General features: G+C 46.1%; 1 protein-coding gene across 2 annotated transcripts in view; it reads left to right on the forward strand.

The window, feature by feature from the left end:
- LOC144933144 (transmembrane protein 132D-like) overlaps positions 1 to 27,218 on the forward strand; it is a 453,645-nt gene extending 426,427 nt beyond the window's left edge. For both annotated transcript variants that reach the window (XM_078857732.1, XM_078857733.1), the window contains 2 exons: positions 1,248 to 1,439; positions 26,121 to 27,218. In XM_078857732.1, coding sequence (XP_078713858.1) covers positions 1,248 to 1,439; positions 26,121 to 27,167 — 1,239 coding nt within the window. In that variant the 3' untranslated portion in view covers positions 27,168 to 27,218. The remainder of the gene's footprint in view (positions 1 to 1,247; positions 1,440 to 26,120) is intronic.
- The last annotated feature ends 419 nt before the right edge of the window (positions 27,219 to 27,637 follow it).

The raw sequence follows: 27,637 nt of genomic DNA on the forward strand, positions 1-27,637 counted from the left end.
CTGACATGTGTGGCATGAGAAGTGTTTAGTAGTGCGTGCAGTGCCTTTATTCATCACGAAGGAAACCGTTGCTGACTTGTAACACTTGGTAGATTTCTAGTTCCCGTGTGCTTGCGCGTATCTTTATATGCGCATTGGGAGGATGCCTTGATGGATTGTATTTTCCAACTTGTTACACTGGTATTAATACAAGCGTTATGAGATTGTGCATCGTTGCACGCTCTTGTATTCTTCGGTTGATCAAATGGCACATACTGTCATTAAATCAGAACTGGAGCTTATTTGCAATGTAATAGGTAACATGTTATGAATATATATTGTTCCCCCCACACCACTAATGGTATGAATTCACAGAATGAATCATGATTGGTACAAACCACCCTTGTAATTTGGAGCTCTTACTATTAACACCAAATTTTTACTCTAGTGTATTTAATATAACAGCTGGCATTGTATGATTCATTGGCCAGCTAATGCACCACTTGGTGTTAGCAATGCCTTGGGGTACATTTCAAAAGTGCTCACCAATGAACCAAGCGTATTTTTTTCTCCTGCAATTGTGAACTCACTAAACTGCTCAATGTTTACATGAAACGAGGCATCAGTGCCCAGCAGTGCAATGTTGCAATGACTGTATTTCATAGGTCAATACATTGAGACCATCAAGCATATTTGTATCTCATGCAGCTTCCTTGGCGACCGTGTGCAACAAGTTGTTTTTGTCTATTTCACTCTGCCAGAAACAAATGTTTTACCTTAAAAGTGTTGATGCCAACATTTTGGTGGGTGTTTCTAACTAACCTTGAACTCGCACGGATTGTCAACACAGATTTATATATGCCTCATTTGACTTTGTTTTACAAACAGGTACATGCCTATGTGTTTATTGAGTTTCCCTTTTTTCTTTTAACAAACTTCTTTACTTCTATACTTTGCCCTGATTCTCACTTTTCATTTGAGCAACTCCGCTGCCTTGCAACTGATTATTGTTAACTGAAACATGTTGTGAACACTTCAGCAGTCTCAGTCCTTCATGTTTCATTTCCGCACTGCTATAACAACTCAGCGACCTCACGTGAAACAGTGCTTACTTACTTGAAATTACGGTCACCATTCCAATAAATCCCTCTCCACGGGCCACCATGATTGCATGCAAAAACACACACCACGCAAGTAATCTTGTCAGTGTCCACCAACAGTCGATAAGATGAGAGACATATTTGGTCCCACCCCGTTGTGTTGTCCAGGTGGTGTCCCCGGTGTCCAGTGCAGTTCTTGGAGAAGAAGCAGTGCGAGTGGGTGAAGAAAAAGTCACCATAAGCCGCCTGCACGTCATGCTTGTGTCAGGGATCTCTCTGAGCCTGCAGCCCAGCCTATACCAGGCCAACATTGTCAGTGCATTCACCTACACCCAGCATGTCCTTCATACACCCAAGCAGGTGAGAGCATATAAGTTATCGGAATATTGTAAGTGTTTTCACATCGGGATGTTGTTGTGGTGTAATTGTTAGCACACTCGACTGGCAATCCAGAGGTTGCCAGTTCTCTCCAGTGCAGCAGTTGGTGAAACGATGGTGCATGTTTATTCAAGTCCTGCGCCCTTGGCCACCACAGTGAGCAAAGTGCCAGTCCCATGTGGTGAAGCAAAGTGGTGCAGGCACTTAAACCTTTTCTAAGACATCTGGCCAGTGTGGGAAAGTAGGCCAAAATACAATCAAATGCAGTGGTTCACAATCTGTGGTTGTTGATAGACAAGGCCATGGGAAGTGGTCCACAGAATGGTTGTAGATACGATTTTTTTAACAAAACACGGTATATTTGTTTTAGTGCATGGTGCTCTGCGAAAATGTTTTGAAGATTTACAGTGGTCCACTATATTCACTATTTACTTTAGTATTTTTAAGTATAAATAATTGCGATGATATATAGCAATATTTATTCTTTAAAAGGTTTCAGTTTTGTTGCCAGAAAAGAAGGGGAAAAACCTATTCTTATATTTTGGTACTGGCAAAGGAGGTCCCATGATGTAGAACCTTTAATTGTAAATGTATATTGAAGGGTGTCATTTAGTATTTAATTTCAGTTCTTGTCTACTTTACATCAGGCTTTATTTCCTTCCTGATATTATTCTAGTGGTGTTTTTTAGCAGTGTTATAGCATTGTAATAAAGGACTCTTGCACTGGGTCTGTCTCCGTTGTCCTTTATTGTGGTTCGTACAACTTTGCCCGCACGGCGTCTCGCTCAGAGTCTCCTCCGTCTCCCGCTCGGCAGCCCCACTGCTGCCGTCGCTCCTGCAGACTTGCTGCTGGCTCACTATGCAGCCCCGCTGCTGGCTCTCCGTCTCCTCCGTGCCCGGACACCGCTGGCCAACGGTGCCGAGTCCCGACCTGTGGCGATCACGCCACCTGTTACGTCATATCCGCGAGGCCGTTTACGCTCGCATTACACCACCCTCCCCCGTAGAGAAAATTCCAGCCGTCTTCGGCTAAAACAGAACAAGTAATGCAAGCGACCACCAACCATCAGCCGTGAACGGACAACGGAGAATACAATGAATATAACAATAACAACAAGAACGAGAACAACAATCAACGCAAAGAAAGGGACTTTGAACGCGTGCGGGTTGCCGGCCCGTCCCGGATGAGCGGCGGCCCCCCTGCAGACCGAGAACGTGACGGGGTTTTAGGAGCGACAGGATCAAAACCGCCTGTCGCTATTGGAGGCCCGCCAACGCCAAGGTCCCGTTCCCCCGAAGGACCAGAGTCCAGGGCGTCCCGCAACCGTGTCTGTGGTGGGGTTGGAGGGGCGGCGGGGCCAGGTGTCCCCGCCGCCCCGTGGTAGGCCCACCCAGGGCAGAGTCCGCTGCCTCCTGCAGTGTCACGGCCGGTTTGTCTGTAGAAGGCACGACAGGCGCTCTTACAGGGTCAACAGGCACAAGCAAGGGTGCGTCGGCAGCAACAGACACCGGCAAGGCAACATCAGGAGATGACGCATCCGTTCCAGGGGCCACATATGGTTTCAAGCGAGACGTATGGACATACCAGCGCCGAGATCCGAACCGAACGTGCGCGGACTGCGGGTTAGGAACCTCAATGAGCCTAACAGGCCCCTGCCATGGTTTATGTAATTTAGGGGAGGTCCCTGCTCGCACCTGCGGGCAATGCAGCCAAGCCATGTACCCAACCTTCCAGGGGCACTTCCCCTTCGAGCATCGAGCGCAACGTTCGTTTCGGGCCTGGGTTTTGGCAGTAGCCATTCGGGCCCCCTCCCGCGCCTCAGCGACGCGGCGAACGGCGTCCTGAATGTAATCTGGGAGAGGCTTAGTAGGTCCTCTCACTCCTGTTCCCAACTGCACATCCATTGGCGGCACGTTTTCGCGACCGTACATGAGAAAAAACGGAGAATATCCTGTGGATGCGTGAGGCGTCATCCGGTATGCCGAGAGTACCCCAGGGATGTGCAAATCCCAGTCAGCTTGCTTTTCATTAACCGTGTGACACACCATGCCATCCGTCTGCGGGTGGTAGGGAGATGTCCGGATCTTTTTGGTCCCCAGAGGAGCGCACATCTCCCCCAACAATTTAGAAGAAAAATTCCGGCCCTGATCCGTGAGCAGCCTCTCCGGCGCCCCTTTGTCCATGACATATCCAAATATAAAGGCGTCCGTAATGGACGCCACCGACTGGTCGGGCCAGGGCCAGGCCATCGGCCAACGGGAGAGATACTCTACCCCAACTAGCAAGTATTTATTACCCTTAGCGGATGGCGGGAAGGATCCCAAAATATCCAACGCCACCAACTCGTTAATTCGAGACACTTGAATAGACTGTATCGGCGGCACATATGGGTGTTTAGGCGGCTTCCGCCGGGCACACTCGGGACATGCGCGAACGTGCCCGACGACATCCGTCGTCATGCCGTGCCAGAAGTAGTCTCGCTGCAACGTCAACAAGGTTTTCTGCACCCCCAGGTGTAATAGCGTGTCGCAATGCAGAGTCCTAATCAATTCGTACCATAACGACGACGGTACAACCAGACGCCAGCGATCATGTAACCCCTCCCTCCACATCAGCAGTCCGTCGCGGAGAGCGGCCCCCGGCGTCCCCCCGGAAACCAGTCTTCCCCCTCCCTTTGCAGCTCGACTCCGCAGGGTCCCCAACGAGTCGTCAAGCATTTGTTCACGAATCCGCACTGCCCGTGGAAGGTTCAGAACCCCATCGGCCGGTCCCGGGCACACTGGAGCCTCAGGCACCTCGACCGCTAAGGCAATAGGCCAAGGGGGCTGCTGGGTCGGCGTACACCTATGCGTCCCCGACGCGCAAGCGCAAGAGGATCCCTGCGGTAACCTGGAGAGCGCGTCCGCATTCACGTGACGCGCCCCCTTCCGGTGTTGAATTTGGAAGGAAAACTCCTGCAGAGTGTCCAACCATCGTGCCAGCTGGCCAAATGGTTGGTCTACCTTCAGAGCATATTGTAAAGCCGCATGATCCGTGCGCACAATAAACGAATGGCCGTAGAGATATCGCCAAAATTGGCGGAGAAAATAGACGATAGCCAAAAGTTCACGGCGAGTGACGCAGTAGCGGGTCTCGGCGGGGGACAAGACGCGGCTACCGTACGCCACCACGCGTTCCACAACGCCTTTGGACTGTGACAGCACGGCCCCAATGCCCGTGTCACTCGCGTCCATGTCCAGAATGAAAGGGTGATCAAAATCGGGATAGTCCAATGTTGGCGCCGTTGCCAAACGATCGCGCAGGCCCTTAAACGCCGCCTCCTCTGGCGGTCCCCAACTGAATTTCCGTCCTTTACCCATAAGGTGGTGCAGAGGCCTCGCGATCGTTACGAAAATGGGGACGAACCTACGGTAATATGAGGCAAACCCCAAAAACGACGCACATCCCCCACCGTGGCCGGGGTTGGCCGGTTGCGGACGCACGCCGTCTTCTCCGGATCCGTGGCGACCCCGTCGGCACTGACTATATGTCCCAAATACCGCACGGACCGTTGCAGTAGGTGACATTTCTTAGGTTTAAATTTCAGATTGGCGGAGCGCAGTCTGGCGAACACCTCCTCCAGTCTCTGTAGATGTTCGTCAAATGTGCGGCTAAAGACGATAATATCGTCTAAATATATCAGACATGTCTCCCACTGCAACCCCGTTAATACCAGCTCCATCAACCTCTGAAATGTGGCGGGGGCAGCATTCAACCCCATCGGAAGACAATTAAATTGAAATAGACCCTGCGGCGTATGGAAAGCAGTCTTTTCCCGCGAGGACTCATCGAGGGGAAGCTGCCAGAATCCCGAAGCGAGATCCAGCGTCGAAAAGAACTTCGCCCCCGACAAGGCATCGAGGGAATCATCCATACGCGGCAGGGGGTACGTATCCGCCACGGACACTTTGTTTAATTTGCGAAAATCGACGCAAAATCGCAATTTGCCGTCTTTCTTTTTGACCAAGACTACAGGCGTGCCCCATGGGCTGTTAGACGGAGATATTATGTCCGCAGCCAGCATGTCATCCACTGCTCCACGAACATGGTCTCGCTCCGCTGGGCTCATCCGATGCGAGTTCAACCGAATCGGAGCAGCGTCCCCCGTGTCCAGACGGTCCTGGGCCGTGAACGCCGTTGTGGCATGGGCCACGACCGTTCCGGCCGGCACGCAAACATTTTCCATACTCCCATTAAGCACCTGCAAAAATGGCTGCTGGTCCGGCCGGATAATAGTTTGCGCCCCGACCAGCGCCAATCCTCCCGTTATGGTTGCGGACGGCGATAACAAAACCCCAGGCGCTCCTTCCCGACCAGGCACCGGTTTCCGATATTGCAAGGGGATAAGCATCTGTGAACCAGGTGGAATGTCAACAGATACTTTGGACAGCGCCTGCACCTGGCAGACCGGAGCGGGTCGCCCCCAGGGCGACGGCAAAAATGTAATTTTTCGACTCCCCGGTAATTCAATGCAATTTTGATTAACTCTTATTAGAATGGGCATTTTGGCCAGAAAATCAGTTCCCAACAAACACGGAACCGCAAGGGACCTCGAAATCAACACAATCCCCGAGGCTGACACCCCCCCGATGGATATGTTGGCGTCCACCTGGCACACAATGACCATACTTCCCCCGTTTGCTGCTACACAGGAATCGTAAACTGGGCGCACTGCGTCCGGCGGGATGCCCAACAGATGGAAAATGACATCAGATATAATCGTCGCGGACACACCGGAGTCCACTAAAATGCGCACGTCAACCCCTTGTATAGAACCCGGCACAGTGGACGAACCAGTAGCGGCCGCAACAACCCGCCATGCCAATTTACGCCACTGCGTTACCGAGCGACATGGGCCAGTCGGTGGCCTCCCGTTGTTAACGACACCCGGATCGCGCGGCAACGGTGATGAATGATGTGCCAAGCCTTGCCGGGTGTCTGGTGCACACCGACTTGCCTGTCCAGGAGGGTCCTTCCGCGGCACGTCTGTCGTCGAGGCCTCCTGCTGGGGCGGCCCCGGGATACGGGCACAGCAATCCCTGGCGTAGTAGCCTTTGCGACCACAGCAGAAACACTCGACGTCATTACGACGCACAGCACTCCCCCCATCTCGACGCTCTCGCGTCGGTGGCGCAGATCGCGGCCCCGGTCCTCCGCGGGCAAGCCACTGCGCAGAGGCGGCCGTCAATTCCTGCGGGCCTCTCCCCACGTGACCCAACTCCTCCCACCTGTTACGTCATATCCGCGAGGCCGTTTACGCTCGCATTACAGCATCATTGGCTAGATAGGATACGAACGAAGTTATATATACATACATAACAAAAATAGGAACTGCTTTGGTTGCGGTGTGCCAGAAGAAATGAGAATTAGCTCACATTGAGTATCACATTGGCTCACACATCTATCCCTCTTCACATTTGATTCAGGGATAATTATTGAAATATATGCTTATTTTAGTGGTACACATCAATTTATCTTTTTATAACAAAAAAATGCAAAAACAAAGCAAATCCAATGGGTACTGCTTACTCCAAGCACTATAGCTGTAAACCATTGAACAAGTATGTGGTTCCTTGTGAAGACAGACTTTACCGTTCATCCATATTCTTTCGAAAACCTCAGTCAGCCACTGGCACTTCATCTGGTTATATGGGCACTTAAAGTTACATAAAGCATAATGCATTGCCATTATTATATTTCAATAGCGCAGAATTCTTTGTTTTTTTATGAGAATCCCAATTGTTTATTTTACTTTCATGAGTAGTTTAAACCTGTTTGAATAGTGTAGTGTGCAATAGCTTTGTTCTGTGCTTTTATTACGGTGATGTGACTTTGTAAGCAGTTAATAACTTACACAATTCACCCACATGAAAGTCTCAACATCTTATCTTTTCAAACAAAAGGATGAGGATTTAAAATTGCACACTATTTCCATTGGGTACAAACATCTATTTTATGCCGAACATTGTTTTACAAAAGGATCAAATAAACATACAGATAAGTATGCTAATGATGTTAAAGTCACCATTTTAAGTTTACAAAAATTTGAAATGTTTTCGTGAGATTTTAGCTTTCCAACGCTCACTCTCACACTTGCAAAAGTAGTACAGACAATTTAAAAAAATAACCCTTTCACTGCAATTTTGTAAAACAAGAGTTAAAATAGCATTTCATCAGGAATTTTTTTTTTCGTGAGATAATTTTCGAAATAAATACATGAAAGTTACATATATATAAGGCACAACAACAAAAAACACCATAGGAAATTTTACAAATACATTGCCAGCATCTGAGGCATGCTTCACAATTACGTGAATTGCTGCTTAAGAAACACTCTTAGGGCCACTCGTAAAACATAATGAGGTCAGGGCACATCATTTTTGGAAAACACATTTGTTGACAAGAAGCATTTTCGTTTTGTAATGCTTGAAAAAAATGTAATAGGCAACCTATTAACTCCAATAATAATAGATTTATCATCATCATCAACCATGGTCAATCCACTGTTGGATAAAGGACTCCCTAAGCCACCAAAATATCTCATGATCCTGCAATGTAATAATCCCGCTAGTATCAAAAGCTGACTTCATTGCTCCATCTCACCAGTGGACATCCTCTCGGATTATCATAAGGTTAAGCTGCATGACTCTTGCTGTCCATATAAAAACATTTTTTTACAGCAAATACTTTCTCTTATTCGTTAATTGTATCCACATTCAGCTACTACATGGATCATTTAAAATATGCTTGGGAAGTGTGTGTAATTATCTCCCCTACCACACAGTCCTACAATTGGCAGCAGCGATAGCGATTGTTGATTTCGTAATATACGGAGCATCCACAGAGGTGGTGAGAACAGTAACTGGCAACAGATATAGTAGCAGTGGTGACAATGACAGTCGTCATAATATTCATCCATCATCATCATCATTGCCCGTCATGATCATATTTATCATTTGTGTCATTAGCAGTTGTGTCATTGACAACGAGGACCACTGTGCAATGGGGTTGCATCTATTTCTACCCATTCCATAGTCGCAGTGATCCATGCCATCATAATTTTTATCCATCGTAATCATGATAATTGTAAGTTATTGATGGCATTGACAGTTACGGTGACCACAAGCGGCATCATCATTATTAGTCTTTGTGTCGACAGCAGTGATGGCAGCAGTGTCTCATGAGAGTAATGGTCACAGCAATATCTTTTTTTATTCCTCATCATGATTATAATCGTAATCAGATCACAGGTCATAGCCACAGGTCATTATGGTTAATAACATTGGCACAACCACGCTTCATCATTGCCTTTTTAAATGTATTTTACTACGATATCAGGCAGCTGTTGCAAAGTTGGCACTCGACTTCCACAATTCACTGTTAGACCCCACCCCTTGGTTGCAAAACTTGCTGCCCATTTCAATGCCTCCCTCAATAAACTAGCACTAAGAATGTGGCTATGATAGTCAGAGTCATCATCACCACTGTCGTCTAGTTAATAATCACATAATTGCTGAAATCATGTTTTACAAAGTGGAACTTTTAGCAAAACTAGAAGTATTGAATTTTAAAATTAGCTGCCCTTTAGCAGCATTGCGGAAAATTTATGGCCTTCCTTTGGGAGTGCAATGTTTCCTTTTAACGACCGGTGAGGAAAAATCCACAGTCATGTATGGATGCACCTGGACACTTAGTGTTATTTGCAAAATAGCAGTTGATAACAGAGCAAATGCATGGACAGTAAGAGAGCTACAGTTGAGAATAATTATCACTGTTGCATCATATTTTTTAAAATAGTTCTAACCTTCAGAGCTTGTTTTCCAAAAGATTGGTTTGACATTCTATCACCTTTTAAAATAAACACTATGCCAAGTGCAGTTTAAAATGTGCAATGGTGATTGTTTTATAAGCTTAATTTAAATATCATATCTAAGGTATTCATTAACATGTGAATGTCTTAAAACCAACTGAAAAAGGAACATCCTGTGATAGTCAAAATAATGTCATGTCTTTATCATAAAAGATGTTGACGTGATATTTATCCTTTCCCAGTGTTTAATATTCAAAGCATGATGGTTTATGTTGTTGACATTAACACACATTGTCTCTACCCTCCATGAGGCAGATGGTAAATTGGCTGTCAGGGCACTGACACTTTAATGGGTGACCTCTAGAAACATGTTACTGAAAACCTTTTCCCTCATAAAACAAAAGCAACAGTTTCGTGAATAACCAACTGAATAACAAATATGTGCCAGCATTCAGTTAGATGAGGCACAGTATAAATTTACTATTGGATTATAATTTTTTACTTTCTTTCAGATTAGTGTGTCAACTCGTTTTTAATTTCAAAACTAGAGTTGTATGAAATGGATGAGGCTGGATGTCGTAGGTAGAACCACACATTTAGGACACAGCTTTTCACAGCCACTCGTAATCCAAGTGTGGTCTTCCAACTTGGGCCACTGGTGGAGTGTGTGGTCTATCCAGATTTTGCCTCACACTACTATAGGATCTCCAGGGTTTCAGGGGTTGAAGATGCCTGCAATAGTGTGTGGTGGTAAAAATATGATAGAAGGTATGCTTTACACGGCCTAAGCTGGAAGACTACACTTGGGTTAGAAGCATAATTGATGTTACCTCTGGTCTGCTATTGTTGGGCTGACTAACTGGAAATTTTACTCATATCTTTTAATTCCCAATGTTTACTGACTATGATTGTAAAGAACCTTCTTGCTCATTACCACCGGGGAAAGAGCCGGAACAAATTGGAAATTATTTTCACTCTGTTGATGCTTCTATTGGCAAGGTGGCGGGGGGGGATTACAGCAATTTATTTTTTTATATATTTCCAGGGAGGTAGCATTTCCAACTGGACTCGTGATGGTTGATTAAATATTTGCAATGATTGTTGGTTTGATTATGTAGATGTAAAAAAACTCACAGAATGCCAAATGTCATATCTTTGCCAACATTAAAAGTGTGAGCCTAAAAGGTCGAATATCTGAAGCCTTTCCAAGAGTGACATTATCTTATATTTTTAGTTTTGCATGCGTGCATTTGGTTGCCATCGTAACCATTATTCTATATTAACAAGCCCCACTGCAATGGTTAGATTACTAATATTTACAAAGAGTACACAGCAAAAGATAATCTAAAAAGGTTTAACGAAATAAAGATTTGTGTGCATGATAAGCAAGACTATAATGTTATTAAAAACACAAAAACATAATTTTAAGCCCTTTGTCAATCCACTACTGGATGAAGACTTCACACTGTCAGTTATGGGGGTTATTTGAAAATATTTCACCAAGCTAATAAGTGTGGTTGGTAAAAGGAGAACCCAGAATCAGTTCAGATATTACTCGCCACCACCAGGACTCAAACTCAGGTAGCTATATACATAGGACACTGCTCACCAACTGTGCCACCACTCCACCCCATATGCAGCATAATGAAATATTATATCCTAAGTCTGGAGAAAAAGTTCGGATTACATTGTATAACAAGAGGAGGAAATTATAGATCCTTTAATCCCTACGCTCACAAGTATTAACGAATGTTGAAGTGACCTACAAATACGTCATCAACTTATTCAGATGTAAGCTGATTTCTCGGAAGGTTTTAATGCTCGTGACATTTTAAGTCAAACGAATTGAAATAGGTGAAGTGCGTCTATGAAATCTGGTTCTGTATTCAGCCTCCTTGATAAACACAAACAAACTAATGTGGAGAATTATATATATAAAAAAATCACAGATGTGGGGCGGCCTTCATCTTTTTATCGATTGACAGTGGCTGAAACGTATTTACATCATCTTCATTTAAACATGAAAATGTAATACTTGCAAATGTGCTACATTTGCATTTCTAAGCATTAAAATAGAATGTTATATATTTTCACTTCCATTTAGCCACATTTTGTCTGCTGGGTGAAAAATGCAAACAGAGATGTATATTCACTCCTGTTAATATATCAGCGAGAGGGGAACATTTATACAATGATTTTTCTGAAGGTAAAAGCAGTGATTAAATAAGTGTTATGAAAAGGATATTGCACCTATTTAAGCTCTTTACAGATTGATGTAAGATGTATTACATGTGTATCTGTTACTACACATAAACATTATTTGTTTCATTAACTTTTTTCCACATTTTAATGTGTTATGAAAGAAACATCATCATAATGAGTGTTAGTTTTGCCAATTTTGTTCCCATAGTTTGATGGAATTTTTTGGCATGGAAAAATTAAGATGTGTTTAAATCAGTTGCTGAGAATAGGCCTCAAGGTCCAACACATCAAGGGATTCGAAAGAAGCAGCATTATGCCATGTGTAATAGATATGATTTGAGGGCTAAAATAACTTGGGAGAGAAGGTTTAAAGGAATCTCAAATTTGAGCTGAGTGAGGGGAGAAGCAGTCGTAAAAACAGTGGGGAAACAAAAACATTTTACCGTAACATACCTCGGCATTCTTTACTTTAACATAAAATGTATAACATACATACCTTCGCATAATATACCTTATCATAACATACATTAATGAGCTTCTGTCAGAATACAGCTCCTGTCGCAGAGAAGTTAATGTTATTTGTTACGCAGATGATCCCATTGAGCTAAGGCTATTTTACAAGGGACATCCGTGGTGTGAGGATCCAAAATCGCAGACCATATATATGGAGAAAACTCTTCTGACCTGCATATTTTATTCACAATTATTGCTAATATGATTAATTTAGTGCGTTTTACTCCACCACACCTATGGTGGTTGCAAGTCATGGGATGCATTTGCCATCTAAAAACATATATCGTGGTTCATCTTCTTGGTTTTTTCGGTAAAGTCACGTAGAAGGGAAGAAATAAAATAATAAAAATTAAACATAATAAAATAATTCTCACGACGTTTCGGCCACAACACAAGCAGCCGTCTTCAGGTGAAGAAACAGGTCTGTCGAGAAGACAGCGTCTGAATGACACGCCCCAGGCTTGGAGCGTCTATTTAAGCTAGGTTGGACCTGGAAGGTGCGCCTTAACAACATAATTTGCATATCAATAGGAATTTAGCATATTTATGGGAAATGCAGATATGGGATTAGTACTACTTGTGAAGTGCGTAGGAGGTGGGAAGGGGGTTTAAAGTCATTATGCCCGTGCATTATGCAGGATTAGCAGAATCAAAGGGAGGGGGTAGGAGTAGCATTAATGAAGTGAAGGAATGTTAATAGTATGTAGCTGCAGTAACTCGACCACCACGTAAACAACTAAAGTATAAACTACATAGTATCATCAGTATACTAAATATACTCTCCAATAAGCTGATCTACTAACAGTAAGTAATACATCATGATTCTATGTCGCAAAATTATAATATGCTTCCAGCTAAACTTTATTCTCTTACATCACACGGGTCTACCCCCTGCTATATACTGCCATAGACAAATCCAACATTAAATTATATACTGTATTACTATACACCACCCTATACCTTAGAATAATACATAGTGTAATATTACACTATGTATTATTATATCCACCCTACTGTATATCACACTGCTGTATATTCACTATACAATTACGATACTATATATTACTTCATACATTGTATTAAACATTACCATTTTATACTATTTATTATTATACAATCCGCTATACACTATACCATTGACCGTCGCGTGAAAAGATACTAAGAGGAAGCAACGAAATATGTCAATGGGAGAGTGGTGGTAGGAGGCTTGCAGCAGAGCAAGGAAACCAGATGACCTGCTTGTCAGTTTTGATGTGGTTTCCTTATTCACCAAAGTTCCTGTACCTGACACCATCGCAATCATTGAAAACTTGGTTCATCAAGGACTGGATACTGGGGTACCCCCCCTCGTGAGACACTGCTTAACCAACACATACTTCACCTGGAATGGAACTTTCTACAAACAAACTGAGGGCACCCCAATGGGCTCCCCCCTCTCTCCAGTTGTAGCCAACGTTTTCATGGAGAAATTTGAGACTGACGCCATCCAGACTGCCACTCTACGCCCGACCTTATGGAAGAGGTACGTAGATGACACTTTTGTCATCTGGCCACATGGCCAGCCTGCTCTAGACCAATTCCTCGACCACATCAATCCCATACACCCAGCCATCAGATTCACCATCGAAGTCGAAAAAGATGGCAATCTACCCTTTTTGGATGTCCTAATTAAAAGGAGACATGATGGTTCAATGAGCCACTCTGTCTACAGGAAAGCCACCCATACGGATGCTTACCTAAAACCGGATTCCCACCACCATCCATCCCAGTAGAATTCCCTCATCAAGACTCTATACCATAGCGCCCAATGCATCTCCGACCAGGAACACATTGCCAGTGAACTCAAACACGTACGCCAAGCTCTTAAGGCTAATGGTTACTCCGACTACACAATCCGAAAAACCATCACTCCAACCATCAAGAAGGATCCTGTTGAGGAGCCTTGCAAAACCATCACCTTACCCTACATTGCTGGGGTCCCAAAAAAGATCTCCAAAATCCTGATAAAACACAAGATCCAGGTCCGATTCAACACAGTACATAAAATCCGTGATCTGGTCCCGTCTGTAAAAGATGTGGTTCCAGACATACAGTACCCTGGCGTCTACAAACTAAGTTGCCTCTGTGGTAGCAGTTACATTGGAGAAACCAAACGACATGTCTCTGACCGCATCCGTGAACATAAAGCAGACTTGAAACACGGTAGGACAAACACCTCAGCCGTGGCAGATCACTGTTACAATTCAGTGGGCTCACATGATATTGACTTCTCCAAGACAGAGGTTCTCTGCAAGCCATCTGGCTACCATGAGAGATTCGTTCATGAGGCAATCCACATATATAAACACAGAGACAAATTCAACCGAGAAGATGGATTCTGGCTTAGCAATCATTGGAAGGACGTAATAAACCATTTCGGATCTTAACTGATTGTGTTCACGTTTACGGTGACGTTCATACCGCAGTCCACTCACTGGCATTGACTATATATCTTGTATTCTCCGCAGGGAATGGATTCTTTGCTCCGCTGCAAGCCTCCTACCACCACTCTCCCATTTACATATTTCGTTGCTTCCTCTTAGTATCTTTTCACGCGACGGTCAATGGTATAGTGTATAGCGGATTGTATAATAATAAATAGTATAAAATTGTAATGTTTAATACAATGTATAAATTAATATATAGTATCGTAATTGTATAGTGAATATACAGCAGTGTGATATACAGTAGGGTGGGTAGCATAATACATAGTGTAATATTACAATGTATAAGGTGGTGTATAGTAATACAGTATATAATTTAATGTTGGGTTTGTCTATGGCAGTATATAGTAGGGGGTAGACCCGTGTGATGTAAGAGAATAAAGTTTAGCTGGAAGCATATTATAATTTTGCGACATAGAATCATAATGTCTTACTTACTGTTAGTAGATCAGCTTATTGGAGAGTATATTTAGTATACTGATGATACTATGTAGTTTATACTTTAGTTGTTTACGTGGTGGTTGAGTTACTGCAGCTACATACTATTAACATTCCTTTACTTCATTAATGCTACTCCTACCCCCTCCCTTTGATTCTGCTAATCCTGCATAATGCACGGGCATAATGACTTTAAACCCCCTTCCCACCTCCTACACACTTCACAAGTAGTATTTCCCATAAATATGATAAATTCCTATTGATATGCAAATTCTTTTGTTAAGACGCACCTTCCCGCTCCTACCTAGCTTAAATAGACGCTCCAAGCCTGGGGCGTGTCATTCAGACGCTGTCTTCTCGACAGACCTGTTTCTTCACCTGAGGACGGCTGCTTGCGTTGTGGCCGACATGTCGTGAGAATTATTTTATTATGTTTTATTTTTATTATTTTATTTTTTCCCTTCTACGTGACTTCACCGAAAGAACCAAGAAGATGAATCCCTGCAGTCACGAAAGCTTTAAATCGAAATATATCGTGGTGTTGTGTGTGATGTACCTTATGGGTGCGGTGGCATGAGCGGTGACTGCAACCACCAATTAAGACAAACAACATCCTTATTTTCTTCCAAACATCATTATACATTATTTCTTTTTATGTCTGTATCATGATGATGATCCACATTTTTCTTCTTCATCTTCCCCCATTGCTGTATTTATCTCCATCACCACCTTGATTATCCAACAGCTGTTGCAATCAGCACCCAACCTCTACGGTCTTCTTATATAATGTTCTACCACCTGGGTACAATACATTGTTGGACTCCATGCAATGTGTTCAAGTTGCACACTAAGGCGTTATGGCGGTTATGACTGGCAATGATGACAGTAACATTTGACTATTTTATTATACAAATTTTCATTAAACATTGGATGGCAGAGATAGCAAGATGGCAGTTACTGGGATGTAACATTGACTGTCATGTCATGATTGTCATCAGTCATTCATTATTATAATCATAATTTAACCTTTAAGACATTTCAATCATTTAAAAACTAGCCACTTTGTGATTGTGGAAATGCAATGCAAACTATTCATGATGTAGTAAACAATTGTACTCTATGCTCATTCATTAGAGGCATACCAAAACGTCATGCTCTTCTGAAGTTCTCTCGTGACTGCAAAACCTCAACATTGGCATTTAGCTCCTGAAAGTATTAACAAATGCTATAATAGAATCGTCATGAACGCTATTATCAATGGACAATCATACACAGTAGGAATAATGTAGTTGCTTTTACTAGGAGAGAGTCATCACCCATTAGTGGCCCCTTTTTCACAAAATCTCAGATGATTGGAAGAATTGCGGATTGGCAGATGGATATCAGAAGTCATACAGTAGTCACAGAAAATAGGAATGCTGCACTATTTGTGTTCTATTGCGATGGTACTTGATATTTGTTTAAAATTGTCATACTTTGTAATTATATTTAAAATAAAAGAAATCCAGTGGTTAATTTTCATTGTTTTAATGACGATGTCATCTGCAAATTGGAGATACGTAGGCCTCGGCAAGGTAAGGTAATTTACCCTTTTTACCAGGTAAAAGGGTAAAGGTAAAGGGTAAAGGTGTCGACATGCCAAGGGGTAAGGTAAAGGGTAGGGTAAAGGTAGCTTGGAAGAATTACCCAGTAGGGTAAAGGTAGCGCGAAGTATTACCCGGTAAATACGGTACCTTGTTTACCGCTAAAAGCTCCGTGGCGCAGTCCGTGGCCTCCATTTAATAAGTAATATTTAAAAAACTTTTTTTAAACACGCTTGTGTAATAACCGACTCGGTCAAGCTTTCTTGGTCTCTGTTGTGTCGTTTATTAGGTTCTTCGTACCGCACCGCTCCGCGCACGCTCCGTGTGGGCCGCCCTCCGCTGGTGGCCGCTCCGCTCCCTCTCTCCGTGTGCCCCGCACACGTGCCAGCCACACTGCTCGCTCCGTGTGCCCCGCACACTCCGCTAGTCACTTCCTAGCTACGTGTGCCCCGCACACTCGGCTAGTCCTCACACCCCTCTAGCCCCGTCGCTGCACACCACGTGGCAGATGGCGCCGCTGCTCCCGTTCCGCCCAGCGTGGCTCCCCCCTATTCTCACTTCGTTCCAACTCCCGATCTCTTCCGGTTCTCTCCCTATATCGTTCCCATCACGTGACCCTGACTCCTCCTTCCCGTACTGCCCCCGTCTCCCATTAGAGCCGAGATGAGCAGTGGCTCCTCCCACACGCTCCATCGACCTGGCTCCGCCCCCCAATGCTCCGGCCCGTGTGATTGGCGCGGAGGCCAACAACCACCCCGTTTATGCTCGCATTACATGACCTCCCCCCCTGATGAAAAAGCCAGCCGTCCCCGGCTGCAACAGAACAATAATAATGCGAGCAAAACATAACAGTCAGGACTCACAAGACACAACGGAGATTAGAACAGCAAAAATTAACGAAAGGGAAGGGACTTCGAACGAGTGCGGGTCGCCGGCCCGTCCTGCACGCGGCCCGGCCCCTGCACCGACCGTGATCTGGACAGGGTTTTAGGAGCAGCGGAACCGAAACCGTCCGCCACTGGTGGAGGCCTGTCAATCCCAGCATCTCGTTCCCCAGAGAGGCCCGTCATCGGGGCCTCCTGCAACTGCACCCATGGCGGGGTTGGAAGGGCAGCGGGTTCAAGTGTCCCCGTCGCCGTGGTAGGCCCACCCGGTGCAGCAATCCCTGTGTCCGGCAGGATGACAGCCGGTCCGTTTACAGGAGGCACGACAGGCACGCTTGCAGGTTGAACAGGCAAGGTCAGTGGCGTGTCGGCCGCGACAGACACCGGCAAGGCAACATTAGGAGATAACGCATCCACCTGTGGGGCCAAGTAGGGTTTCCATCGAGACGTATGAACGAACCAGCGCCGCGATCCGAACCGAACACGCGCGGACTGCGGACTAGGAACCTCAATAAGCACAACCAGCCCCTGCCACGGTTTGTGCAACTTAGGGGAGGTCCCCACCGGTACCTGTGGGCAGTGCAACCAGGCCATGTCCCCCACCTACCAGGGGGACTCACCATGCGAGCGCCGTGCACAACGTACGTTCCGGGCCTGGGTCTTGGCCGTAGCCAATTGGGACGCCTCCCGCGCTTCTGCCACGCGATGAACGGTGTCCCGAATATACTCAGGGAGAGGCTTGACAGGACCCTTCGCCCGCGTGCCCAGTTGCACTTCCACCGGCGGCACGTTCTCGCGGCCATACATCAAATAGAACGGTGAGTACCCTGTCGACGTATGTGGCGTCATCTGGTATGCGGACAGCACCCCAGGGATATGCAAATCCCAATTAGCCTGCTTTTCGCTAACCGTTTGACAGAGCATGGTCGACAGGGTCCCATTCAGCCGTTCAACCATCCCATCCGTTTGCGGATGGTAGGGAGACGTCCGAACCTTCTTGGTCCCCAGTGCAGCACACACGTCGCTCAACAATTTGGAAGAAAAATTTCGCCCTTGGTCTGTGAGCAACCTCTCCGGTGCCCCTTTGTCCATTACATATCCGAACAGGAAGGCCTCCGTGATAGACGCCGCTGACTGGTCGGCCAAGGGCCAGGCCATCGGCCAGCGGGAAAGATATTCCACCCCGACCAACAAAAATGTATTCCCCCGAGCGGTCGGCGGAAAGGGCCCCAAAATATCCAATGCCACCAACTCGTTAATCCACGACACCTGTATGGACTGCACTGGTGGGACATATGGGTGTTTAGGCGGCTTCCGCCGGGCACAGTCGGAGCATGCCCCAATGTGCCCGACGACATCAGTCGTCATGCCGTGCCAAAAATAATCCCGCTGTAACGTCAACAAGGTTTTCTGCACCCCGAGATGTAACAACTTCTCAGAGTGCAGAGTCCGAATCAACTCATATCGCAACAACGACGGCACAACAAGACGCCAGCGATCGTGCAAGCCTTCCCTCCACAACAACAAGCCATCACGGAGAGCAGCTCCCGGCGTCCCCTCGGACAGTGGCCCACCCCTCTCCTTCGTGGCCCGACCCCGCAAGGCCCCCAGTGACTCATCGAGCAATTGCTCTCGAACCTATACAGAATGCGGCAAATTCAAAACCCCATCAGCCGGTTCCGGACACGTGGGAGCCTCAGGCACCTCCACTGCGGACATAACAGGCCGCGGGGGCTGCGGAACCCGCGTGCACCTATTCGTGCCCGAAGCACAGGCACAAGGGGGCCCCTGCGGCAATCTGGAGAGCGCGTCCGCGTTTGCATGACGCGATCCTTTACGATACTGAATGTCAAACGAAAATTCCTGCAAGGTTTCCAACCATCGTTCCAATTGGCCAGACGGTTGGTCAACCCTCAGGGAATATTGCAAAGCCGCATGATCCGTGCGCACAATAAACTTACGGCCGTATAAATACGGGCGATATTGACGAAGAAAATGCACTACTGCCAAGAGTTCCCGACGAGTAACGCAGTAGCGGGTCTCCGCCGGAGATAGCACGCGGCTACCGTAAGCCACGATGCGTTCAACGCCGCCCTTAGACTGGGACAGGATGGCCCCAATCCCGGTGTCACTAGCGTCAGTATCCAGAATAAAAGGCCGAGTAAAATCAGGATAGTCCAGCGTCGGCGCTGACGCCAAACGATCGCGTAGGCCCTGAAACGCCACCTCCTCCGTCAGCCCCCAGCTGAACCTCCGTCCCTTTGCTGTAAGGAGGTGCAACGGCCTAGCGATCGTGGCAAAATTCGGAACGAACCTGCGGTAATAGGAAGCGAACCCAACGAACTGGCGCACGTCCCCCACCGTGGCCGGAGTCGGCCAGTTTCGGATGCACGCCGTCTTCTCTGGGTCCGTGGCCACGCCGTCCAAACTGACTATGTGGCCCAAATAGCGCATGGATCGTTGGAACAAGTGACACTTTTTAGGCTTAAATTTCAAATTGGCGGAACGCATCCTAGCAAATACCGCGTCCAATCTCCGAAGATGTTCCTAATATATCAAACACGTGTCCCACTGCAGACCGGTCAACACAAGCTTCATCAATCGCTGGAACGTCGCGGGGGCGGCGTTCAAGCCCATGGGAAGACAATTAAACTGAAACAAGCCCTGCGGCATACGGAAAGCCGTCTTTTCCCTCGAGGACTCGTCCAGGGGAAGCTGCCAGAATCCCGACGAGAGATCAAGAGTAGAAAAAAATTGCGCCCCAGACAAGGCATCGAGGAAATCATCCATACACAGCAGGGGGTATGCGTCCGCAACCGACACCTTATTTAACCTGCGGTAATCGACACAGAATCGGAATTTCCCATCCTTTTTTTTTCACAAGGACCACCGGAGCGCCCCACGGACTGTTGGACGGGGAAATAATGTCAGCGGCCAGCATATCCTCCACTGCGCCGCGTACGTGGTCCTGCTCCGCCGGACTCAACAGGTGTGGGTTCATCCGAATCTGAGTGGAATCCCCCATATCAATATGGTGGGAGAGCAACGAGGTACGTCCCAGATCGAAATCGTCCGAACTAAAAACATCCGAATACTTCCCCAACAGCGCGCGAAGCGCGGACCGTTGGTCCACAGTCAAAGACGCATTTTCCTGGCACAACTCGGCAATCCATCGATTATCCTGTGCCGTCGAGGCAGAGACTCCTCCCTATGAGGCCCCGGTGGCACCGATTGTCATGGGCCGTGAAAGCAGTCGTGGCATGTACCAAAACCGTTCCGGCCGGCACGATGACATTTTCCCCGCTCCCATTCAAAACTTTCAGAAACGGAGGCTGACCCGGCCGAACAATCATCTGTGCTGCGACCAGCGTCAAGCCACCCGTAATCACTTTGGACGGCGACAACAACACGCCCGCCGCGCCCTCGATTACCGGCACTGGCTTCCGATACCGCAACGGAATAAGCATCTGCGAGCCAGGTGGAACGTCAACGGAAACCTCGGACAGCGCCTGCACCTGGCATTCAGGAGCGGACCGGCCCCACGGTGACGGCAAGAAGGAAATTTTCTGGCCCCCCGGCAATTCGATACAATTCTGATCCACTCTTATCTGAATGGGCATCTTTGCCAGAAAATCGGTCCCCAATAGGCATGGCACCGCGAGAGACCTGGAGATCAACACTGTCCCTGAAGCCGAAACACCCCCAACCGATATACTCGCGTCCACCTGACCCACGATGCCCATACTCCCTCCGTTCGCCGCTATGCACGAGTCGTAAACCGGTCGTACCCGCCCCGGTGGAATGGACAGGAGATGGAATATCACATCGGAGATAATGGTCGTGGACGCACCCGAGTCAACCAAAATGCTCACGTCGACCCCTTGGATCGAGCCAGGCACAGTCGACAACCCAGTAGCGGCCTCAACCACCCTCCGTGCCAATTTCCGCCATTGCGTGAGCGAACGACGCGGATCTCTTTGCGCCCCCCCGTTAGGAATGTCTCCCGGACCGCGTAGTGACAGTGATGCATGAGATGACAGGCCTTGCCGGGTGTCTGATGCGTACCGACTTGCCTGTCATGGTGTATTTTCCGCGTCGCATTCCCGGCAGGGGCCTCCGGCTGGAGCGGCGGCCGAGAGCGACCCCAACACTCTCTGGCGAAGTGCCCCCGACGGCCGCAGCGGAAGCATGACGAGTCGGCTCGTCGTCCGGCACCCCCTCTATCTTGCCGATCCCGCATCGGTGGGCCCGAGCGCAACTCCGCTCCCCCTCGAGCAGGCCACTGGGTCCATGCTACCGCCAGCTCCTCAGGCCCCTTCTCGTCCCGTACGTAGACAGCTTTGGGCGGATCCCACCCGGTGGCACCACCTTCGACTTTGGGGCTCCCCGTCCAGGCCATCACCTGCTTCCACCGGCGTAGGTTGAATTGCGCGTCCAAGCACTTAGCCGCTATCCGGGAGGTCAGCTGCTCATGGCCGCACACCGGCATGGGGATGCCCAAATCCCTGGACAGCTCCAACATCTTGCCCAATATTAAAGGCTCCAGCAAGTCGGGCTCCGTGTCCGGATATGCGGCCATAGCCAGCTCCAACACAGCGCCCCAGAAAGCCACTGGCGATTCTTCTGGTGCCCGTTGCCGCTGCACGAATCTGCGATGTGCGTCGTCCGGGGGCTCATAAGCCTCCGCCATTTCCTCGAACACTCCCTTCAGCGTCGTCTTCCTCGCAGCCTTGATGGAACGGAAGAATCTGACAGCCCCGCATACTCGGCTAGTCTTCACACCCTTCTAGCCCCGTCGCTGCACACTACGTGGCAGATGGCGCCGCTGCTCCCATTCCGCCCAGCGTGGCTCCCCCCTATTCTCACTCCGTTCCAACTCCCGATTTCTTCTGGCTCTCTCCCTATATCCTTCCCATCACGTGACCCTGACTCCTCCTTCCCTTACTGCCCACGTCTCCCATTGGAGCCGAGATAAGCAGTGGCTCCTCCCACACGCTCCGTCGACCCGGCTCCGCCCCCCAATGCTCCCGCCCGCGTGATTGGCGTGGAGGCCAACAACCACCCCGTTTATGCTCGCATTACACTTGTATGAAATGTACTAGTAATGCCAGAACTCCACGACTCCAGGAAGTGGCCCCGAAGCTTGCCATAACGTAAGGGACCGTGGCCAATTACAGCCAACGTTAGTTGAGCGTGGACAATTAGACCCAAGCCGAAACATAACATATAAAAAATAATGTTTAAAAATATATATTTTTTTATTATAGAATATATTGTCATCAGTATGACATAAGTATACCAAGTTTGCAGTCAATACCATATTGGGAATTGGGTTAAAATTGAGTTACAAGATTTGAGGATACAACGACAACAACAACAACGACAACAACAACAGACAGTGTGAGTTCAAAGAAAGCATGTAAAATTGGAATCGAGAGTATTCTACATGAATAAAGTGCTCTACCTAGCATGTACCGTTATAAACCTTTTTTCATGTGTAGTAGTTCCCTTGTAATTACCCTGTAATCGGATCATTTGTATGGGGTAAGGGTTAAAGGTAGGGTAAAAGGTAGGCTCGTTGTTTTTTACCTTTCGCCTTTTACCTTACCTGCTACAGGGTAAAAGGTAGGGTAGAGTGATTGTATTGTATTAAGGTAAAAGGTAAGGTAACTTTTACCTTACCTTGCCGAGGCCTAGAGATATGTATGTGCTATGAAGGACGGCCAAACGTCGCCTATTTTATACTTTTCTTTTTAAGGCCACAGTGTTGTAATTGTACATATCAGTTATGTTTGCCTTTTTGACCAGAAGAGTGATTGAGGCATAATTACGTGATTGAGATATTGTTATTAAGTTTCAACAGTTGCTACCGCTAATTTAATGTCCACAATTACTCAATCCATTACTTGCAATAATGTCATCAATATTTTTTAAACCATGCATTTTGAAGGCTAAAATAAAGAAAGCAAATGATATATAATTTTTAGCCATCATACTGCTGTATTCATTGAAATGCAACATAAGTTGTTGTGGTGCTGACCGTCATTATATTTGTCGTTATAGAGCTTAAAGTTTTTATGCATGTAACTTTTTTCATAGTTTGCGACTCGCTCCATCAAAATGTTGAATGAAATGTACGTGTACGCATCACCAGAATGCGTAAACAAATCTCTCTGGTTAAAATACATTCCCAACCTTAGTGTTTAGCTCCTTGGAATGTAAATTATGCATCCGCAGTACCATTTCTCCCACTTTATATTTCTGCAATATGCAACCGTACACCTGTAAATGCACACGGTTCAGCCTCCAAAACTCATCGTGCATGTTTCAGGATGCACAGATAAATGCATATACATTATATGCAACTGAATAGCTGTCAATGCTATTTGTAAGGGCTTACAATAATTAAGTAGAATTACGTGGCATAAAAAAGCAGCACGAGTTGCTGCAAATTGTCATTATTACTGGTACAATTTCAAGCAGGGATATACTGTGTTTTTCAACGATGGAATTCAACAATGCTCATGAAACATGAGCGTATGATGTATTAAATTAATTGTGTTAGTTTATGAAATGCCTCAAATTGACTTGTAAATTACGTTAAAATTACTTCCCAGTCAATACAGCATCTAATACGCTTATATACCCATGCATATTGTGCAGAATAATTGACTGACCACGTTAATGCTGCAGTACACTGAATATAATGGTGTGGACACTTTTTGAAAGCTACCCAGCGCATTTGAGTAAATGACGTCAAAATATGTAACTAAAAAACAATACGAGATCAATTTTGGCTTAGAACATGAGCCAAATGTTCTTCGTGGGTTTTCATTCTCAATGGTCAATCATTGGTGTTTGTAAGTAGAAGTCAATGCAGATAATACCAACATTAACACAGAAGCCCGTCGAAAAGATAACACGTGAAGAATTGGTGTTATATAATCTATGAAATTAAGTATTGGTTTCCCGCACGACTTTCATTTTTGTCATCAGCGTTGCTGTTCCACGTGCTTTGTTTATTTGATTTGCCTACATCCTCATTTATGTCTTTAATTACCTTCAGAGAGCAATTAGTCAGTGTAAGTACATGTCTCGTAGTTTGCATTATCACGTAAAATTAAGATATACTTTTAAGGTGGGAAAGCCAACTTGCTTGAAAGATGTAGGTCTAAAAAAATGTGCATTGTTTTTTTTATTTATATAGAACTAGCTTTACTACCCGGCTTCGCCCGGGACTTGGATTCTTGTTTTGGATTAATACACGGCCTACACGGAGGGTGAGGGGGATGGGTGACGTCAGCAGGCACACTGTGTGACGCTCCCGCATGCGGGTGACATCACACATGTGACGTCACCGCTCTCTTGCCGTGCAAAATATATCCATTATTGCGCCCCCCCCCTCAAAATACAAAAGTCTATTTGTATACTTTTTGCATTGTGTACAGTCTGGAAGCTACCCACATGCTAAATTTAAAGTTTGTTGCATGTCGGCAAGTATGCTAAACATTTCGAACAGACACACATTCACAAATTTCCCTTTTATATATATAGATGTGTTAGCAAGAGTGGAATAATAAAACAAGAGGTCATTGTATAATATATCGTACCTGTAGAAAAGCACGCAATATGCTTTTTTACTACTTTTAATTTATTCCGTCACAAGCTGCTCTAAAAAGCTTTGAATAACCTTTGCATTACACATAGTCAATTTTGTATGTATGAAAGGATTGCTTGTACTCCTATTTTTGCATCCTGTGGTGTACAATTCCTAAAAAATTTAAGTTTGTAAATGCACAAATCCTTACCGTGTATACATATGAAAGGATCTCTTGTATGAGTATTCATCATTTTGGTCATTACCCAAAGCTCATGACCATAGGTGAGGGTGGGAATGTTGATCGACCTGTAAACCGTGAGCTTTGTTCGAGAAATCAGCTCCCACTTCACTACCACGGAACGGTACTGTGTCCGCAAAACTGCGGATGCTGAACCAATCCGTCAGCTGATCTCCCGCTCCCAATGAAAACTTATCTCCCGAAAATACCAAAGAGACAAAGGATACTCCACTGCTCTTGCTTGCCATTTATAAACCTCAGCTGTGCTGTGAAAATTGCGTTTTTATAACGTTTTTTTGCATTCACTTGTATATTTTGAGGAGTAGGATTTCATAAATTATTGTCCAGTCTAACAACAGAAAAAGCCACATCACAAAACGGGCAACTCGGGTGATGATATAGCAACTGCCTTTGGGGTATGATGCCCATGGTTGTGGAACGTTTTTTTACAGACTATGGACAAGCTGGCAGAATATAGTGGCCATTGTTTTACATTGTATCAACATATTTCTCACCAACACATCATTAGGGTTTTGACATTGCTTATAATACGCATACAAAATACATATGCAATGATTGAAATTCTGCTTTACTGCAATGAAAATATTGCTAGGTGTTTCAATTGACATCTAGGCATTTTTTTAATTGGAGGGGATGGTGCTGCGTGGCTGGGGGGGATACGTGATAAGATGTGCCATTGTCACAAAAATCTTCGATTTGCTGTGTTTGTAAAAAAAAAACTCTGGTCATATGCTGAATTTTATGACCTTAAAATATAATATAAATGTAATTAAATTTACATGAGCAATATATGTCTTGACTGCTCAATCTGTTTTCCTTATTTTAACAAAAAATTTTCTTTCCCCACACAGGAGGCGGCATTTGCTATATGGATACAGTTCAGTGATGGTACAATGGTTCCACTTGATGTATTTAATTCGGAGGAATATATTCTGCTGCTACGCTCCCTTGATGACCGTGTGGTCTCTGTTACCCACGATCAGCAGTTCATGTGGTCCAAGGTCATCGCAGAAGGTGAAGGGCAGGGTGGATTTCTGAAAGCAGAATTTATGATCTCTGAAGCCTGTCAAAAGACCAACAGAAAGACCACACTCGTGTCACCAGTGGTTAACGTAAGAGTCAGATTCGGGAACGACAGCGAAGATCTTTTTGACAGCCGCGACGATTATATAATTGGAGACGATAGCTTGGAGCGCCTCACCAAAGTTCCGCAAACAGCGGTCCCTTGGATGGAAAAGGAAAGTGTATCAAAATCAGTGGTCACTTATACGAGACCAACGCAATCCCAGCGTGAGACCTGGAAGAAAGGATTGGAGGTTGTGAACGTAGCGCCATCGAGTGAAGATGAAAGGCCCATAAGCAGGTCGAGCGGCGAGAACGACGATGATTCAAAGGATGAAGATTTTGACCAGGATGGTGGAGACGATATGGCTAGCGTCGAGAATGATGGCATTGATAACAAGGTGGAGCCCGGCCTTTCTGACGTTCAGATTGGCATGTACACTTTACTCGGCGTCTTCTGCCTCGCTATCGTCGTTTTTCACATCAACTGCATTTTCTTTGCTCTGAAGCGACGGTGTAAGGAAGCTCCACAAACCCAGGATGAGATTGACCCGACCAAGGAATGGACGTGTATGAGAACCAGCCGTGAGCATGTCCGGGCTCAGAAGGACAACGTGAGCTCTGCAAGCTGTCACCTCGAAACGTGCAATGAGAGTTCGCACGAATACGAGCACATTGACCACAACGGCTTGTGGACAATAGATGTGAGCCAGATGTACTCCCATTCCAGGAGACAGCAGCATGTCCCACAAAGGCTTCCTCCGCCAAGGAGCGGCATTTCAAGGCACTGCTCCTTTAGGGATAAGGACATTGAGATGTGCGAGTTCAGAAAGTAGTTGTATCTCACACCGTACATCAATTTTATAAAGAAATCATCATAAGTTTGTCCTTGGTATTGTATTTCATATTTGCTGGTTAGTGCCATTCTGCATCGTGTATTGGTGGATGCGTTGCAGCACGCAGATCATCAAGTGGAGACTTTTAAAAGGAGCGGAGGAAACAGGAAAAAACAAGAGACTGCATTGGGCATGTAATTTAATACTTATTCGGAGTGGATATCCAAAGGAGATGAACAATGGAAGGCTGGCATACACAAACGTTTTATATTTCCCATTTTATCTTGAGTGCCCACGATTGCAACATTTTATTCAGTGCTTCAAGTAACCATGTCGCAGACAACACTGTGCACGGAATGCTTTTCCACCGTATACTGTACATAGTGTAGTCATGGCAACGCGTGTATACACGGTGATGGTGGTTAATGATCCGTGGCTGGAGTCCCGATGTGGCCGTGACACCGTCACAA

This window comes from Lampetra fluviatilis, chromosome 6, assembly GCF_964198595.1.
Source record: "Lampetra fluviatilis chromosome 6, kcLamFluv1.1, whole genome shotgun sequence".
Classification (NCBI taxonomy): domain Eukaryota; kingdom Metazoa; phylum Chordata; class Hyperoartia; order Petromyzontiformes; family Petromyzontidae; genus Lampetra; species Lampetra fluviatilis.